This window comes from Rhineura floridana, chromosome 14, assembly GCF_030035675.1.
Source record: "Rhineura floridana isolate rRhiFlo1 chromosome 14, rRhiFlo1.hap2, whole genome shotgun sequence".
Lineage (NCBI taxonomy): Eukaryota > Metazoa > Chordata > Lepidosauria > Squamata > Rhineuridae > Rhineura > Rhineura floridana.
The window spans coordinates 19,628,696-19,648,846 of record NC_084493.1 but is presented as its reverse complement, the minus strand read 5'-3'; the positions used below and the strand labels follow the sequence as shown (position 1 = coordinate 19,648,846).

The following is a 20,151-nucleotide window of genomic DNA, read 5'->3' as shown; positions in this document are numbered from 1 at the left end:
GCCAGTCACTGCCTCTTAGCCGCAGAGGAAGGCAAAGGTAAACCACCTCTGAATACCGCTTACCATGAAAACTCTATTCATAGGGTCACCATAAGTCGGAATCGACTTGAAGGCAGTCCATTTCCATTGTGGATAGTAGTAACAAAAATGAATTATTCTTCAGCAGTTGGTATTCAGAAGCAGATCCTGGAGATGGCATATAAGCCATGAAGTTAGCTGTTGGAGGAAAGAATTGTAGCAGAGGCAGCCCTGCCCTCTTGGGCCCGGACATTGTCACCTGATCTGCTCCTACATCTGATGTGTGTGTGTGTGTGATTTTCCTGGGAGGGGTAGCTTCCCGAGACAACCAGAATCTGCATAAACAGATCTATATAACTGTGCTATAACTTTTAGGAAGTGACCATGCCTGAGCTTTCATTTTTCTTCCTACTCCCTTTTCCTTGCGTGTCGTATTTTAAGCAAGTTTCTAGCTCTTAGGACTACAGTAGCGTGTTTTAAGTGTGTAAATGTTGTCTGGTTAAATCACAGAAACTGACAAGTGGGCTAAATAGTATTTCCAACAACTGGGGGTGGAGATTGATTTCAGTTCCCTGTGAAACTCCTTGCCATTCCCCACAACAAGGAAAGCCAACTTAAGTTATGGAAAGTAGTGAAAATTGAAGCATAAATTATGCTGAATTAGAAAATTGAGGCCCTGCTTTCAACATTACATTGGGTCTATATTAGGGATGGAAAGACCTATCAATTTCAGTTCTCTTCATTTTTCCAATCTTAAATCCAGTTCTCCATATTTCTGTAGCAATTTGCAATTTAAAAAATCCTCATGAAAATTCTCCAGCATTTTAATGTGAATTTCTCCCAATATAGCACATTTTTTGTAGGCAGTTTTGACTAATGTGCACATTTTTGCAAGCTATTTCTCATCACATAATGCATTTTATATGTTATTTTCACTCATACATTCATTTTTATGCACCCTTTCCCCCAATATATGCATTTTTGTGAATATTGTTTGGTTGGCGAACTACATTGCAAAATTTGATTAAGTGCTAATTTTGAAGGCTGGCTGTGTTTTGGTTCTCATATTGTTTTGGAAAGTGCAAATTTGATAGATTTGGCTTCTAATGCAAACTAAATCAATTTTCTCTCCCAGCCTTGGTATACATATGTGTATATTTCCCCTCTCCCCTGCCTCTGTGTACAAGCGTGAAACATCTGATTGAATGTGGACGTCATCACATCTGTGTCCTGTTCCTTCCTCCATCAACTTCAGTCATTATGTTCCATTTCTACCCTCACAAGCTTCATTCTTTGTCCAGCATGGCACTCCATGGGATTTTCTGCCCGTCTGGAGAATCATGCAGCCCAGAATGGTTCACCACTTGCAGAGATGAGGGATAGTGGCTGGCCAAGGCTTCAGGGACTGGGTTGAGCCAGGATCTGAATTAGGAATGAGGGAGAAATTGGTTTCAGTTCGCATTTAAAGGTGAAGCTATCAAATTTGCACTTCCCAAAACAGTATGAGAACCAAAACACAGCCATCCTTTGAAATTTGCACTTCTCCAAATTTTGCGATGCAGTTCTCCAGCCAAGAAGTATTTACAAAAACGCATTATATTAGGGGAGAGTGCATGTAAAAATGAATATATCAGGAAAATTTCATACAAAATGCATTATATTAGGGGAGAGTGCATGTAAAAATGAATATATCAGGAAAATTTCATACAAAATGCATTATATTAGGGGAGAGTGCATGTAAAAATGAATATATCAGGAAAATTTCATACAAAATGCATTATAAGGGGAGAGTGCATGTAAAAATGAATATATCAGGAAAATTTCATACAAAATGCATTATATTAGGGGAGAGTGCATGTAAAAATGAATATATCAGGAAAATTTCATACAAAATGCATTATATTAGGGGAGAGAGCATGTAAAAATGAATATATCAGGAAAATTTCATACAAAAATGCATTATATTAGGGGAAATTGCTTGCACAAAGGTTACTTTAATCAAAACTCTATACTGTTTATTAGGAGAAATTCATACTAAAATGCTGGAGAATTTTCCTGAGAATTTAAAAATTTGCAAGTTGCTGTGGAAATGTGGAGAAATAAACTGAATTTAAGCTTGGAAAAATGAGAAACTGATAGAACCAAATTGAAAGATCCTTCCAGCCCTAATCTGAACCCAGGCCACTCTAATCCAAGGTCAACATCCTCCCCACAACATTGCATCTAGTCTTGTGTCCTGTATTAGCATAATAATCAAATGTGTCTCTGTTCCTCTTGACAGGATGAACAGAAATGTGTTGAGACTGTGGAGCTGGAAAGGTATGACAGATGCCAAGACTTGCGCGCCCTCCTGAAAAGGAAAAACCGCTTCATTTTAATTCGGGCTCCTGGTTGCAAGGTAGGATGGCCTTCTCTTTGAACACAGAGGAATCAGATGAATTTATTCCCCCCTGCCTCCGCAAAGCCATCATGCTCCTGAGTACTGCATGCCTGCCTCATCCACTGCTGTTCCTCTTCACAGCTGTCCAAGGTATCAGGCAAGAAGCATTCCTACCTAGGAGCTTTGGGCTGAAGAAGCCAAGGACTGAGCTGAGGACCATCAGTATATAGAGGATGCACTGTATTGCTTAGCTATGGGTGGCCCTGGTGTAGTTTTCTGAAGAGCTGGACCTTTCTGTGGTGGTAGACTAAAGGAGCAGTAGCTTCACTTTTAACCTCTCATTAATTTTAGCATTAAATCTGTCTTTGGCCCCATCAGCACTATACATTTAAAACAATACCATACCACTTTAAACAGTCATAGCTTCCCCCAAAGAACCCTGGGAACTGTAGTTTGTTAAGGGTGCTGGGAGTTGCTAGGAGACCTCTGATCCTCTTGCAGAACTACAGTTCCCAACATGGTTTAACAATCAGTCCTCCCCAAGGAACTCTGGGAATTGTAGCTCTGTGAGGGCAATTAGGGGTTATATAACAACTCTCAGCATCCTTAACAGGCTACAGTTTCCAGGATTCTTTGGGGGAAGCCATGACTGTTTAAAGTGCATGATACTGCTTTAGATGTAGAGTGCAGGTAGAGCCTTAGCCATATGGCTAAGCACATGTGTTCAGGTGCATGGCTAAGAGAGGTTTAATATTAAAGTGTGGAATTTAAGAAATGTCACTCCAATTCCTGCATACACACAAGGGTGGTAGAGGTGACTGAATCGCACTGCGCAGACCTTCTCTCCCCATCCTCATCCAGCTGCACACACTCCCATTTCCCTTGGAGGAACTCCCAGGATCCAACATTCTGAGATTTTCGTGGAACCTCTGAACCTTTCAGTGCCTGAATCCCTCTTGCAGTTCTTTGTTCCTGATTCTTCCTTGTTAACGATAAAAGGGATGGGGGGTATGAGGAGGAGGAGGAGGAGGAGGGAGACGTCTCAAAATGAAACCCCGTGAGTAAAGTGGGTGACTTGTTCCAATCAAGAGTTTACTGTTCAGAGCCTCCTCCCCACCCCACTTTCCTTGCATTCACTGGGAATCTGGCGAAGGTGTTGACAGGCAACGTAACTTTGCAAATGTTACACTGGGCTTCCAGTAGCAGGCCAACGCACACGACTGTGTGTCCCCTTTTTTTATTTTCCTGTTTTGAAATTGCAGCTGTGGAAAGATACATCAGCAGAACATTATCCCCCCCCCATACTTGTGACACTTGCTCCCACGTCCTGCAGCTTCAGCCTTTCCCACTCCAACTGGGCTGCCGTTGCTTTTTCTTGTCAAGGGGTAAGAAGGGAGGGGGGGAAACCCAATTTATGGTGAAGAGTTTGACATGAGGGTGTAGAGTCACTTTCAGAGTGGGGAGTGGGGGAGAGACAGACACCCGACTGCATCTGTGGGCAGTGAAAATTTGCCAGGATGTTTAGAAATTTCCAGGCATGATGCAGAGTGTAATCCAGCTGTCCGTTCAGAGGAATATGGAAAATTCAAACATTTTGTGTAGAAAATTTCCATGTTCCGTCCCTGGCTCCTCCAGTCAAAAGGCTCTCAGGTGGTAGGAAAGACCTCTCTCATACTTTGGCCACAACCATACCACCATTTAAAGCACTATGATGCCACTTTACCAATCATGGCTTCCTCCAAAGAATCCTGGGAACTGTCGTTTGTTAAGGGTGCTGAGAGTTGTTAGGAGACCCTTATTCTCCTCACAGAACTACAATTCACAGAGTGGTTTAACAGACTATCCCTCTTCCCAGGGAACTCTGGGAACTGGAGCTCTGTGCAGGGAACAGCAGTCCTCTTAATAACTTTCAGCACCCTCAACAAACAGTTCCCAGGATTTTTCAGGGAATCCATGACTGTTTAAGAGTGCTTTAAATGTATGGAGTGGATGAGGCCTAAGATTCAACTGCTAGTCTGGTCTGCTTCTGTGACATGGAATTGGGGAGGAATGTGTCATCTTGTCCTTCACCTCAGGAACTAAAATGTCATGGGCCAGCCTTGAGCAAGTATGTGTGGGAGAAGGCAGGGTTTCAAATATTGAAAGGATGTGCCTTAAAGAGCTTTTGCCAGTCAGACAAGGAGCAGGGAGCCGTTTTCAGCCTGAAGACCACATTCCCTTGTAGGCAACCTTCTAGGGCAGCCTTTCCCAACTAGTGGGCCACCAGGTGTTGTTGGACCACAATTCCCATCTTTCCTGACCCTTGGCAATGCTGGCTGAGGCTGATGGGAGTTGTGGTCCAACAACATCTGGTGGCCCACTCGTTGGGAAAGGCTGTTCGAGGGGGACCGCAGACCTGTGGTGGGTGGAGCCAGAGGCAAAAGTGGGTGGAGCAAAAGATAGGACGTACCTTTGTACAGTAGGCCGTATTCCAGCCATACAAAAGTCAGAGGCGTCTGTGTGCACACACACACCCCACACATATTATCTTCTCATTCAGAAAAGCAACAGGCATTATCACAGTTCAGGAACACATACCACCCAAGCAAAAGCACTTGAGAAGGGCACATTAGTAGGGTTGATGTGAGGCATGGCTTGGGAAGGGGGTGTGGCTTGGGCAGAGTCCTGAGGGCCAGCTAGAGAGGCTTGGAAGCCTCATTTGGCCCCCGGCCTGCGGTTCCCTCACCCGAAGAGTAGACAGCACTGAGCTGGATGGACAAGCAGTCTGAGCTGGTCCCAATCTGCTTCCTAGGTTCCTTTCCTTTGGCAGCTGAGCTGTTATACTTCCACTTCCCTGGTGGCAGATAAGGGCCTCTCTCTGCAGTATATAACCACGTTTGACCTGTGCAGCCAGGAACAAATACTCTAATAATGGGAAGCGATAACGGAATTAATCAGCGACATAATATTTCGAGGAACTGCAGCAGGAACAGGATGGGGACAGGAACCTGGAAGTTTGGTTGGCAACGTCGACGGCTGCTGCTGTTGCTGCTTCTCCTTCCTGTGGGAAGCATATCCTTATGGGAAGGCATCAAGTGACTTCCCAACCTCTCTCCTTTGTCAGAATGAACTCTGTTTGGGGGGCCCCACCTCCCCCGCCTTCATTCCATGGGTTTCCCTCCAATGGCTTGTCATGGAAAAAGACGGCTGATCTGCTGGGACACTGCTCTGAGTTAAAATTACAGTAAACCACATGCACGGTTCAGTACGGGTGCTATCACGTTGTGATTTGCCAGAACATTTTTTTTCCTTCCTGGCACTGCAGGGTTGTGTTTATAAGAGTGACTCAGCCTTGGCTGGCTGGGTGCTCAGCAGGAGCACAATGTTCCTCCAGCAGGCTATCCCTCTATTGTCTGCTTGGGCTGCTGAGCATTCTTACCTTGCAGCAGCTGCAGCAGGAGGAAAGCCATAGGAAGCTGCCTTTCACAGAGCTAGGGCCCATCTGGGGCTGCCCATGAGGCTGTTCCAGAAGCTGCAGCTGGTGCAAAATGCAGTGGCGAGACTTCTCATTGGGGCAGGGTATCGCCAACATATCACCCCACTGCTGAAAGAATTGCACTGGCTGCCCATTTGCTACCTGGCCAAGTTCAAGGTTCTAGTTTTGGTGTACAAAGCTCTATACAGCTTGGGACCAGGATAGCTGAAAGACCGTCTTATCCCTTATATAGCCAGTTGACCACTGTGATCTGCAGGTGAGGGTCTCCTGCAGATACCATCTTATCAGGAGGTCTGTTCTTGCACAACATAGGAAATGGACCTTTAGTGTGGCGGCACCTACCCTGTGGAACTCCCTATCCTTAAATATTAGACAGGCGCCATCTCTGTTATCTTTTCGGTGCCTATTGAAGACCTTCCTCTTTCAACAAGCATTTTAAGTTGAGGCCTTATCCCAGTCTGCTTCTGTGTTGGAATTGCTTTTTGATATGCTTTTAAGCCTTTTTTAAAAAACAATATGTTTTTTAACCTTTCTTTAAGTCTTCAAAGCTTTTAAAAATGTTTTTAAAGTTGTTTTGTTTTAATGTATTTTAATGTCTGTTTTTATGATGTTTTAAAGTGTTTTTAGTGCTTTTGTTTGCCGCCCTGGGCTCCAGCTGGGAGGAAGGGTGGGATATAAATCAAATAATAAATAAATAAATCTGCACTATACATTTAAAGCAGTATCATACCACTTTAACAGTCATGGCTTCCCCCAAAGAATCCTGGGGACTGTGGTTTGTTAAGGGTGCTGACTGAGAGTTGTTAGGAGACCCCCTCACAGAGCTACAATTTCAGAGTTCCCTGAGGAAAGGGACAGATTGATTGTCTGGGAATTGTAGCTATGCGATGGGAATAGTGGTCTCCTAACATTTCTCAGCACCCTTAAACTACAGTTCCCAGGATGCTTTGGGGGAAGCCATGACTATTGAAAGTGCTATACTACTGCTTTAAATGTATAGTGCAGATGTGGTCTTAGAGCAGGGGCCCATCTAGTTCAGTACTGTCTACACCAGAGACAGAAATGGGGAAGGGCCATATAGCTTAGTGGCAGAGCATCTGCTATGCACGCAGAAGTCCCAAGATCAATCCCTGGCATCTCCAAGTAGGGCTTGGAATGTCCCCTGGAGAGCCACTGCCAGTCTTTCTGCGTGCAAAACAGGTGCTCTGCCATTAAGCTATGGCCATTCCCTTTCATATTCCATAAATGTGAATTCTGTTCCATTCACAGAAAGGGACTTGAGATCCAAGCCACTGATTTTAATTGCCATTAGCCACCTTGCACATTTTTATGGAAAAGCATAAGTGTGTTTTCCTAATTAACAAAGTTCCACCAACTCCAGAATTCTCTGCAAGAATACCAGGCTGGTGGGCTATCCAAGACAGGAATGTAGGAAGATGTTTTACACCAAAGTCAGACCATAGGTCCATCTAGCTCTGTGTTGTCTACACTGACTGGTAGCAGCTGTCCAGTGTTTCACAAAAGGGGCATTCCCAGCCTTACCAGGAGATTGAACTGGGGACCGTCTGCATTCAAGGCAGATGCCCTACTTGGCCTCTTCGACAGGGGTAGGCAGCCTATGGCCCTCAGGATATGGTTGGACTCCAACTCCCATCAGCCCCAGCCAGCGTGGCCAATGGTCACGGATGATGGGAGTCGAAGTCCAGCCACATCTGGAGGGCCGCAGGTTAACCACCCCTGGTCTACAGGGAAATAGATTGCTTGTTCACTAGAAGTTGGCTAGTCCTCTGTTGTTGGACTGTGTGATTGTGTATTAGCATCCCTTGGGCTCCCATTTGCTTGTCTCACCTGCTTAGCCTCTGCCACTCCTCTCCCTCTTCCATGCTTCTTTGTTCCTGGGGCACCCTGGTTGCAGTGGAGGAGTTAGTGTCAGCAGCAGCAGCAGCAGTCTAGCCTCTCTTCTGGGCACTCTCTACCCCAGATCTACAGCATAAGACAATCTTTGTTCCTTCAGGATAACTAGTTCAGCCGTTGCCAGTGCTGTAACAGATTTTTGGCCATTGATTTAGATGCAGGATACAGCTGGGCACTACTTTGCTTTGCTTTTTTTTTTTTTTTTAAAAGGAGAAACAAACCAACCATTAATCCAAATTGTCCTTGAGTATAGTCTGCACCTCTCTCCTTTTTTTCCTTTTCAGGTGCAAGATATCAAATTTCAGGCATCAAATGCGGAAGAAAAGGAGTCATGGATGAAAGCCCTCAATGACGGCATCAGCCGGGGCAAAAACAAAATATTTGATGAGGTAAAGTGGACTGCAAGAAACGACCTTACATTTATTTATTATTTCAAAAATCTCTAACATTTGTTTCATATTATATCATAAAATATTTGTTTCAAGCCATTGGGAATGGTTATCAGGAGAACTGGGGCGAGGTGTCAGCAGTATGTTAATGATACCCAGCTCTGTATCTCTGTAACATCTGAGTAAGGAGAGGCCATGCAAGTCCTGGACTGGTGCCTGGACTTGGTGGTGGGCGGGGTGAAGACCAGTAGACATAGTCTGAATCCTAGCAAGATTGAAGTGCTGTGGCTTGGTGGTTCCTGAGTTCAAATAATAGGTCAGTTGTTTGCTTTGGATGGGGTCATACTCCCTCTGAAAGAGCAGGTCCATAGTCTGGGGGTGCTCCTGGATCCATCTTTGTCTCTAGAGGTCCAGGTGGCCACAGTGACTAGAAGTACCTTTTACGGCTAGTAAGACAGCTGTGGCTGTTTCCGGACTGGGATAGCCTAACCACTGTTGTCCATGCACTGGTAACCTCCAGGCTGGATTATTGTAATGTGTGCTATGGGGCTGCCCTTGAGGTTGGTCTGGAAGCTGCATCTTGTGCAAAATGTCACAGTGCGACTGCTCACTGGGGCAGGGTATTGCCAACATGTCATCCTGCTGCTGAAAGAATTGCACTGGCTGCCATGAGCTACCGGGCTAAGTTCAAGGTTCTGGTTTTGGTGTACAAAGCCCTATACAGCTTGGGACCAGGATACCTGAAAGATCGTCTTACCCCTTATATAGCCAGCCGATCACTACGCTGTGCAGGTGAGAGCCTCCTGCAGATTCCATCTTATGAGGAGGTCCATTCTGCACAACATATGAGGCAGACCTTTAGTGCTGTGGTACCCACCCTTTGGAATTCCTTCCCCTTAAGTATTAAACAGGCACCATCTCTGTTATCATTTTGGTACCTTCTGAAGATCTTCCTGTTTCAACAAGCCTTTTAAGTAGAGACCTTATCCCAGTCTGCATCTGTGTTGGAATTGCTTTTAAAGATGTTTTTAAAGCTTTTAAAAATATATTTTTAAAATGTTTTTAAAGATTTTTGTTTTAATGTATTTTAAAGTGTCTTTTAAAGATGTTTTATAGTATTTGTGTTTGCTGTCTTGGACTTCTACTGGGAGGAAAGGTGGGATATAAATAAATAAATACATGTTTCAAAAATCTCTAAGCAGTGCACAGTCTCAAAAACCAGCAATAGAGCATTAAAAAGACAACCTAAAACTAGCGAAAACAGCAACATAACAAGACATAAAAGTGAATAAAACAAATTCAGAAGATTCAAACATGTAACACAGGGTCCAGTCTTATGGATCAAGGAATACCAAGCCAGACTACCATCTAGGTCAGTATTGTCTACACCAAGAGTCAGCCCTAAGGCCACATAACCTTGTGGGCAAACTTCCAATAGCCACATGCCAGGACAGAGGCTAAAAGCAGGTGGAGCAACAGGAGCCAGAGGCTAAAAGCAGGTGGAGCAACAGGAGCCAGAGGCTAAAAGTGGGTGGAGTAATGGATGTAACTCTTACTTCTGTACAGTAAGCTACCTTCCAGCCATGCAAAAACCAGACATTTCTGCACACAGACCCACGCCTGTCTCTTAATCCTTCATCCGGACAAGCGAGAGGTCTAGCTTGGGGTGTGGCCTGGGAAGGATGTGTGACCTAAGAAGAGTCCTGAGGGCTAGATAGACAGGCCCAGAAGGCCGCATTTGGCCCCTGGGCCTCAGGTGTCCTACTTTTTGGTCTACACCAACTGGCAGCTGCTCTCCAGGGTTTCAGACAGAGGTCTCCCTCAACCCTACCTGGAGATACTCTGTTGCTTTGGCGAGAAGGGAGAAGAAAGACCCACCCTTTTGCTGCGACTACCATGGCTGGTGCTGAAGCTAGTGCCCGTTCCCATGGATATCTTTGGGGGGGCTGCTGATAGCAGCTACCTGCTGCCTCTGTTGCTGCAGCCACCCAGGTGGCCTCCGCTGCAGTTGGCACTTGAGACACAGCGCACAGGAAAGAGGTTGCATGGCTGCCGCTGCTTCCACTGATCACCTCCGCTGCAACCAGGGTGCTCCAGAACAAAGAGACAAGCATGAGAGAGGAATGGCAGTGGCTAAGCAGGTGAGGCAAGCGAGTGGGGGCCCAAGGGACGCTAATTTGCTTACCCCACTCCCCAGCCTCCACCACCAGAGGCAACTGCAGAGTGTGTATTAGAGCTGTGCGTGTGCCCTCTGATCTGATTCCAGGCCCGATCTAATGCTTTGGAGTGATCCCAATCCAACTCAGACCTGACCCAAATCTGGGCCTTGAACTGATTTGGGGGCCTTGCACAGGCATGCAGTTGAGAGCATGGTGGGAAGGAGCTGCCCATCTCCTCTCCCCCCACCCTACTTGACTGCATGTTTAATCAGTGTTTAAAATGCTGATTAAACATGCAGTCGGGAGGGGAGAAGGAGGAGATGCATGTCTCCCTCCCCCCATTCCTTCCTCCCTGCCAATCTGCTTCGCTTTTGAAGCTCCGGATCACTGCAGGTAGACCCAATCTGATCCCCCCCTCTCTCTCTCACACGCACCCCACACACACGCACCCCACACACACGCACCCCCCACACACACACCCCACACCACCCCACACACACCACCCCACACACACACCCCACACACACACACCACCCACACACACACACCACATACAGAGAGAGAGACCTCTGGCTTAATACACTTTACCCTCTGGCTCTGCCCACCCCTGGCATGTGGCCCTCCAGAAGGTTCCCTATGAGGGAATATGGCCCTCAGGCTGGAAAAGGGTCCACACCTTTGCTGTAAGCAGTGATATCGTACAAGAAAGTGAATTTCAAATGTGCATGTTTAGTATAGCGTGCCGCTCCAGGCTTTGGGCACATTGAAGGGAAAGGATTTATTTTGGCCAGAGAAGAAAAACTGTTCAGGCTGGCCCTTTGTAGGCCTGTATCAAGAGTAGTTTTGGCAGCGGAATGTAAACTCTGAATGAACTCAGTTCTCTTTCTCCTTCTCCCTGCCCCCCCTCTTCTGCAATTAAGCCAAAAATGAGATTTGTTGCATGCAGTGTGTATGTGTAACCATTGAGAAGGAAATGGTTTCATAAGACCAACCCAAGTTGGGTCTCTGTCTCTACCTTGTCCCTGTCCCCAGCAATGTACACAGGGGGATGAGCTGGGGCATTTCCCCCTTCTAGTAGAACTGAATTGTCTTTGAGCGTCGGATTATTCCGTCTGGTATCGCCCCTCCTCAAACTGAACCTTATTGGCAGGGCGCTGAATCGTACATTGGAGCCAGCTGGGAACAGCAGACTAATTGCAATTGCCTCGCAAATCCAAGCAGGAGAGAGGCTGAATTCAAGGCATTCAGGGCTCCCGTTACACAGGAAGAAGGGATTGGAGAAGTGATGTCATGTTGGGTGATGCTGGCAGCATTTGCCGTATCTATGGAGTCGCTGCCAGGGGCAGTTGTGGGTGCCCCAAACTGGCGCATTGTGAAGTCTGGACATATTGTTTTCCTCTGGTGAGTGGGTGCGCTAATGAACTCCATCTGCCCCTTGCCGGCAGCATCCAAAAGGAACAGTCTCCTGGGTGAACAGGCTTCCAAAGCATGTAATGCTGAAAACTTGGATCTTTTAAAGAATACTGTGTATGAAAAAGAAACCTAGAAGGGCACTCAAAGAAACTTACAGGCCCCACAGATGAAAAAAATCTTCGCAAGATTTTGAAGTTACACAAACTTACTATGGTAAAAGGAAAAAAAACTAGAAGATTTTTATTGATTATTGAAATTTGTATGGTGCTTTTCCATATAAATATATTGAAAGTGGCTCACAGCAGAAGAAAGATGTAAATTGATACATCATTATAATAACAATCAAATACTACTATTATTTATTTATTTATTTATTGTGGAATGATCTTTCTGACGAGGTGCGCCTGGCGCCATCACTGTTATCTTTTCGGTGCCAGGTCAAGACTCTCCTCTGCTCCCAGGCATTTTAGCATGTGTTTTAAATTGTTTTGAATTTTTTTAATTGTGTTTTAAATTGTTTTTAAAAGGTGTGTTTTAAATTTATGTATTTGTTTTTGATGTTTTTAGTTGCTGTAAACCACCCAGAGAGCTTCGGCTATGGGGCGGTATACAAATACAATAAATAAATAAAATAAAATAAACCAGCAGTAACTGCATGGCAATGATTTGGACTAAGTGGTTTGGACTGCTGGTTATTTTCAAGTTAAGGTTGTTTCACAAAAATCAATGTTATCCAAAAAAAGGTGGTTGTTTTGTCATGCTTGGACGGTAGCAGTGGGCAGTATTGAATGCACTTGTTTCATTAGCACAAGGATTTACACAAAGGAACTTTCCCCCTACGTTGTGGAACATCCCCTCCCCAGACATGCAATTTCACTCTTCAGTTTTCGTTGTATGCTGAAGACACACCTCTTTACCCTGGCCTTTGACACCTGAGGTGCATATTTTCAGGACCTATTAATTGTGATTGCAATTTGTTTTAAATGGTTTTGAATATTGTATTTTAATCATCATCATAATCTCTGTGTTGTACCAATGAATGTGTGAAGGAGTCCTCCAAACTCTTGGTAATTTTAGCAGGTTTGGAAGACTGAGTTTCTTTCTTATGTTCTTCCATTCATGGATCAAGAAGGTGATGTTTTCCCTCCTCTGTTTGCTTTCCTGTTTAAAGGTGAAGGTTGATGAAAGCCTTTCTCTAGAACACGTGACACGAGGCAGAGCGAAGCTGGCTCAGGGTCGCCGTCCACCAACCAGAAGCCATCTCAAAGAGGTAATAATCAGGGCCAGGAAGCCCCCAGACTCCACTTTTTTACGCTTGGTAATCTGAATACTGCTACTTAAATGCATTTCGAGAGCAAATTTTGTATATTTGTGCCTTAGAAACAGAGGAAGGTGCCATATACCAAGTCAGACAGACAACTGTGCTGGCTGGGGAGTCATGGGAGTTGTAGTCCAAAGCATCTGGAGGGCAACAGGTTGGCGAAGGTTGATGCCTGGTAGCCATGTGTCCTATTTTACCGAGGACAGCCCTTCTGTTTGAAGGAGTCCTCTGTTAGAAGGGATGTCCCATTTCCACTTTAAAGATAAAAGTACCATAAGACTGGAGAGGCGGAGGGCCTTGAAGTAGACCATCAGCATTTAGCAGCTGGACAGTGGACTGAGCAAGCACCCAGGTCTCCTAGCACCAGTTTTCCCTGCTTTGTAATCATTGCTAAAACAGCGGCTATACATATTTCTTAGCATATGCAATCTTTATGCAAACATTTGTCCTCTTTTGGGGTGTGTCATGTGCAAGTGGTCACCCTACCATGATGGAAAATGGGTGGATGGATTGCACAGGCCTTAGTTCACGTTCAAGGTTCTGTGGGTGGAGGGAGTGAGAGCATCACAAAACCCAGCCTCACTCTTGCGCCAGCCGACATGTTCTGATTGTGTGAACAGAAAGCAGAAATAAAATAAATTCACAGTGTGTCAGTCAGGAGAAAAAAAAGTAGAGTACACCCAAGGCCTGCTCACGTTTCAGATGGTCGTCTTTTAGCTCTCTAGTAATTGCCTTATTGGTGTCACAAGCTTCTAATCGGAAAACTAGATGGCTCGAAGGGTTGATTATTATATAAATCATTTTTTAACCTGCTCTTTGGCTGAAAGGGCTCCTAGAGCAGCTTGCATGCAATCAGTAGACGCAAGACAGCCCCTGCCTGAACACTTGCAATCTAGAAGACATGACACAAAAGGAAAAAAGGGATGAAGAGGGAAGAGGAAAACAACGAGGGGGTAGTTCATAAAGTTAAATAGCAGTTCTTATAATGACTAGCTGGAATGAAAACAGTCCAAGGAGAGGACAGGCTAAATGTCTGTGGGCTCTCAGCAGAGCCCGTAGGATAGACCTTCTGCTCCTCTGCTGCAGCGTGCTGGAGTGGCTGCTGCCAAAAGATTGTGGAGGGAGGGAAGGAGAAGCCTGTTGGAGCTGCGCTCTCAGCAGAGCCTATTGGGGTGGCCTTGCTTCCCATCTCCCATCTTGATGCCAAAATCTCTCCATTGCTTTCTTGCCTAGGTTGCCAGTGCAGTCTCAGATGGGATCTTGAGGCTTGACCTGGATGTACCAGACAATGGACCTCCATCCACCTCCTTGGAGACAAGCGAGGTTGATGATGTTCCTCTCCCGAAGGAGAAGCCCAAACCGCCCATGCCGCCTGCAAAAGTGCCCATGCCCCCTTCGGACAAGCTGAGTGCCGACTCCACACCCGAGGATGTAGAAGTCAAGAAACCCCCAATGCCTCCTGCCAAGCCTCTTAAGGAAACAGCAGCACCCAGTGAAGATACGAACTCTGTGGAGAAAGATGTTGCTGCTGCAGGCAACGAGGATGAAGAACCCAAAGTTGCCTTAGATGGAGAGGATGTAACAGAGGCCAGTGAAAATTCTCGCAAAGTTCCAGTTCCTCCCCCAAAGATCTTATCTGATAAGATGAAGGTAACGTGGGACAGTCCAGCTTCTGAACAGCAGTGTGTCGAGGCTGAGAATCCATCACCAGATGGCAGCAAAGAAAACCTCTCCGAAGTAGCCAAGGAGATGCTGAAACCTCCGGCCCCTCCTCCTAAGATCCTGTCAGAGCAATTGAAAGCCAGCATGTATTCAAACCGGAGCAGCTTGAAGGTTGAGGCATCCGAAGGCGACTGCCAACCTGATGACTCGAACCTCCCAGTGAATGGCATTGCTGGTGAGGAAACTGCTGAGCCTGTTTTCCGCGATGAAGGGGAGCAGGGAGAGGCTTCCGCAGAGCAAGGAGCAAATCAGGAGAGTTTGGGCCTGCTGTCGAAAGATCAGCCGCCCTCTTTGGACCCTGAGGGAAAGCCTCGGGCTGCCAAGCCTCGCTGCGCCTCCCTGGGGGATCTGCTGTCCAGACCGGCAAAGGAGCCTCTCCCAGGGCCAGATCTCCAGCAGAGATCTGCCTTCCAGGTGGCCAAGATGGAAAGGAAAGTGGCTTGTGAGCAGGAAAGAACAGAAAAGCTTCTGCAGAAGGTTTTGCAGGGGGGATGTGAACAGGCCCAGGAGGACAGCAACGGGCCGCCGATCAGCGCAGAGATATTGCTCAATGAGGCAGCCAAGCAGCTCCAGCAAGCCACGCAGGTCTTGCAAGAGATCAGAGATTTAGGAGAACTGAAAAAACAACCAGCCGAGCGGCGGAAAGGAGCTCCGAAGGATCTAGCGACTCTGTATAGAAGAAGCGCTCCCTGAGAGGAAGAGGCTTCTGCTTTCTGTGGCTTAGCTGAATCATTGCTGTGTAGCACACTTCCTACTATTTGGCTGAGATGGTGTTTGGAAAACAGGGGAGAGGTCGTCTTGCTATGCGCTGCTAACAGGAAAAAATTGTCATGTTAAAGTGTAGCTTTTATGATCTCAAGCTCTGGGCTGGAGCCTTCTGATGGGTTATTATAAGATTAGTGGCCAGGGAATTGAGAGGGCAGGGGTGCTGGGAATGATCTGGAAGGTGAACAGTCACTGGGGCAAGAGGGTCTCTCCCTGCTCTTCCCCTTGGTGTCTTGAAGACCCTTTGCAGGAATTCTGCAAGCAATAGCTGAAAGCCTAGATCAGCCAGAAGAAATTTACTTCCTGGCATGACAGTGGGGATGAGCAACGTTGGAACTCCTCCTATAACCACTTTTAATATCCGTTTGTCCTGACCCAAAGATCCTCACAAGTGGCGATGAAATGTGTGTTCTGGCACTTTGAGAATTTCCAGAAACGTACCAGGCAAAGTAGATGTTTGGTGTATGGGGCCAGAAGGTCCTGAATTGTAGAACAGATTTTAAAAAGAGAGAGAGAGAGATGGGGGGGGGATTTCCACTGTTTTGGAACTACTGGTTTATACATTGGCTTTTCTGCTCTTGTCAGACCAAAGAGTTGACTTTGAGCATCAGATGGAAATAGGGTGTGAAGAGCCGCTAACTGCTTGCTCGAGACTTGGAACTTAAGAAGAGCCCTGCTGGATCAGGCCAATGGCCCATCTAGTCCAGCATCCTGTTCTCCCAGTGGCCAATCAGATACCCCTTTTGTGAGCCCCACAAGCAGGACCTGAGTGCAAGAGCACTTTCTGCTCCTGTGGTTTCCAGCAACTGGTATTCAGAAGCATACTACCTGCAACCATGGAGGCAGAGCATAGCCATCTTGTCTAGTCAAATCAGGCTTCAGCAAGCATTGTTAGGGGTCAGAGAGCCAGACCATCCTCTCCTATTCCAGCAACGGCCCAATTCATATCCTTGCCAGGCTTCCAGTTTGCGGCAAATTGTGGAGGATGGGGTGCATGGCCCGTCTCTGAACACCTAAAATTGAAACTGTGATGTGGATACTTCCCGCAATAAGCCAACTCATGCAAATCTTTCCCTAACTCTCTCTTGGTTTTTTTTAAAAAAACGCCATCCTTATTGGACGGTGCAGGCCTGAAATGACTGCATCGCACATTCCACTAGATGCTCAATGGAGGAGAAGGCATATATTTGTCGCCCTGGGGTCCTACTGGGAGGAAGGGCAGGATATAAATTTAATAAATAAATAAAGATACCTTCTCTTCCATTGTGCAAATGGCACAGCCACTTTGGTAACCATCTGAACAGGGCAGAGCTTGGAAAAGTTACTTTTTTGAACTACAACTCCCATCAGCCCAATCCAGTGGCCATGCTGGCTGGGGCTGATGGGAGTTGTAGTTCAAAAAAAGTAACTTTTCCAAGCTCTGGAACAGGGGAACTGGTAATGCTAGCGAAATTATCCTTGCAAAATGCATAAGCATAGACACTACCACCCTCCAGTTTTACTGTTTCCACACATCTGCAATTTTGTTTTTACCCTTGACATTAATTTATCTTCATTTCCAGGATTCTTGATATCGGGATAGCTTACTTTTGACTGAGCTTGATTGCTTTTTTTGCTTTTGCACTCTGGGTCCTGATCAGACTCTGAAACTTGGGAACCTCACACTTCACATTTTCCTCAGATGCATCTTTTAACATTCAAATTCCATTTAAAAAAACCAAAACAGTTGTGCGAGCATTAAATTGGCACCGCATTATAAAATTGGCAATCGTGAATAACCATTCATAGATCCAGGCTTGGAGGGAAATAGTGGCACTTAGTACACACTATCCTGGTTGGAGGTTGGAGTCCTGGTTTCCTGGAGAAGACCCTCATTGTGAAGTGTGGCCGGCCAGTGCCTCACTCCCTCACCCCACCTATCTCAAATGGCCAGCTAGCAATGACTTGCTACAGATTTCATTTTCTGTATATAACTTTTTGCCTCTACACTGGCAAGCGTGCGGGGGGGGGATGCAACAGCTTTTTTGGAGGGGGCAGATTTCTCCTTGGGGCTTCTAATTGCTGAATACTAGCACAGTGGTGGCGTGTCCTTGGTAAATAAAGCTACTATCCCTGTAAGGCAAACAATTCTGCTTTGGTGGTGTTCACTAGTGCCCCTTCTGGGAACTGACATGCAGAGTCAGAGCAGCAGGATTTAACCCCCCACTCATCAGCTCATGAGCTGGGAGTCAAATCCTGCTCAGACCCCTGCAGAGAGCAGGACTGAAGTCTCTGTTCATCAGCTGATGAGCAGGGAGTTCAATCCTGCTGGAGTAAAATGAGTGAGGTGAGCAATGATTTAACAAAACCCATAGGAAAAAGTGCTTTGCATGTTTTGTTATTTCTGCACTTTTGAAGGCTAGAAACTTGCTCCCCCCCCCCAGATCTTTTTTTAAAAAGCTACTGAAATTATTCAGATTCTAACTAAGTGCTTCAAAGGCTGCATATTGCCCACCTGGATTCTGAATCGCCTACCAAACTGATCTAGATCAGAGCCATTTTTAAACAAAGGATAGTGTGAATGTTTTTAACAGGCATGAAAATAGCAACCTGGTCACCTGTGGCAAATAAGATGTGCCTCTAGGTGGCCAGCCACAATTAACTAACAAAGGTATGTGTGGGCAGGTGGACTAGTCACTTTGGAGGGATTCTTTTTGCAAGGCTGACTTGGATCTTTTGTCCCTTGACTTCTAGTTTAGGCTCCACAGTGCCCCCCCCCAGGTCCCCCATGACTTCAGTGCATATTTCTTAACTCTTGGCCTCGATCCCAGTGCCAGCATCTCGCAACCCTCAGGCAATTGCTGGGACCTCCACTCACCGCAGCAGTGTCTACTAGTACTGACACCTGGCCAGGTCTCCCCATCTCAAACTGGGTCTTCTAGCTGCCATTTAAACATTTTATATTCCCATTTCACTTCCCATAATACCCCAAAGTGATGCTGGAAATTTTAAAAAGTGACCTGTAGCTACCCACCACTGCTGCCAGGTAAGCCCATGGAGGGGCTGACCAGCGTAAGAGGGGGCTCTCCAATTTGGAGCTGGCCCTTCCTGGCCTGAATAGCTGTAGGTATGACTCAAAAGAAGGGGATTTTTGCCCCTCAGTACCTGACAACCTTATTATGTCCACTCAGGCTAGTCCCTCTTCCCCATTTTTTCTTTCAGAAGTGCTTAGCCTTCTGGGAGCTGATCTGATCTAATCATGTGATTCATCAAATTATCATATTGAAGTTCTAGTTCTCTAAACTTGGAGCAAAACTGGATTGAAGCTGGGCTCTTCTCTAGCGTATATGCAACTGTTTTGCACTAGCAACTTGGCTTTTAAATGTATAGGGCAATAGATATTTGTGTTTAAGGCTACTCCCCCCATTACAGTCTTTAGATATATCCCACATTGGCTTGTGTATGCACCTAAAAATGTATAATTGTGAATGTAACAAATGCGTTTGCAAAAAGAGCTAGTTCACACATGCCTGTTTGTCGCTTGAGGAGCATTGTGTAAAGATCTGCATGTGTGAACAGGCCACCATCAGTCTCAAAAGAGATCTCCCATCACCTCTTAAGGCAATGCTTTCTTTTTTAAGTGGAGTCAGTTCACACATTCAGCTGTCAGTCATAAAGCATAGAGAAATGCAGCAGGGTGTACACATCTGTGAACCAAAACCATATAGACACACTTATTGAAAAACCAGTAGACTGTGACTCTTTGTGTAAAGGTATACTCTGCTGCACACCCAGGTGCCAGGTAATATATGAACCAGCCCTTATCTAGTTATGCACTGAAGGAAATACCCATTGGTATCTCTTGTATCATCCATCTACTCTGTACATGTTTAATTAACACTGAATAATTGTCTGACATATTTCTCAAAGGGCCTTTCATAGGAACCTTGAAGAGAAAGTCACTTTTGAATCTTTGTTGTGGTTTCCCCCACAAATTTAGCAACTAAATGTTGTACAACCTATATACTAATAGTAACTTAAAACTTTTTCTACACTGTCCTGTAAATAAGAGTAACTTAAAATCTTTTGGTGATATTGGCTGGCTTGAGTATCTTGTTGCAGAAGAACTAGCTGTCCAAAATGTTTTGTTCTGAAAGGTGTGGCAACTTGGTAAGCCTCTGAAGTAGTTGTCACATTTATGGAAAACTGGTGACTCTAGCCCTTAAAATCCTGAGAACCTTTTAAAAATATTTTTTAACAAGATTTTCTCAGTGTCTTGGATTTTTTTTTATTTGGACTTAAGAGTATTCTTGCATGTTTCCTTTATTCTTCCACAATGTTCTGAGTATGTGTTTTAGCCCACATCAGGGCAATACTGCTGCCCCAGGCCTTTTGCAGGAGAATGAGAGGAGCTGCATTAGGTGATTTTACTCTGATCGGATTTATTTATGCAGTAATAGGTGTGTTATAAAATACAACTAGAATAACAAACCCCAAATAACATTGAATGTGATATACAAAGAGAATGTTTCGTGAGTGCATATTACAGAATGGCTGCTTGGGGGTGTGTGGCATAACCCACAATGGTTTCCATGGGGCATGGCATAACACAAAAT

At 45.5% G+C, this 20,151-nt stretch overlaps 1 protein-coding gene across 1 annotated transcript in view; it reads left to right on the top strand.

Moving 5' to 3' along the window:
• The window catches only part of PLEKHO2 (pleckstrin homology domain containing O2), a 41,079-nt gene extending 21,281 nt beyond the window's left edge, over positions 1-19,798 (top strand). The window contains exons 3-6 of the mRNA XM_061595452.1: positions 2,300-2,416; positions 8,072-8,176; positions 12,920-13,018; positions 14,303-19,798. Of these exons, the coding sequence (XP_061451436.1) occupies positions 2,300-2,416; positions 8,072-8,176; positions 12,920-13,018; positions 14,303-15,484 (1,503 nt within the window). The 3' untranslated portion in view covers positions 15,485-19,798. The remainder of the gene's footprint in view (positions 1-2,299; positions 2,417-8,071; positions 8,177-12,919; positions 13,019-14,302) is intronic.
• The last annotated feature ends 353 nt before the right edge of the window (positions 19,799-20,151 follow it).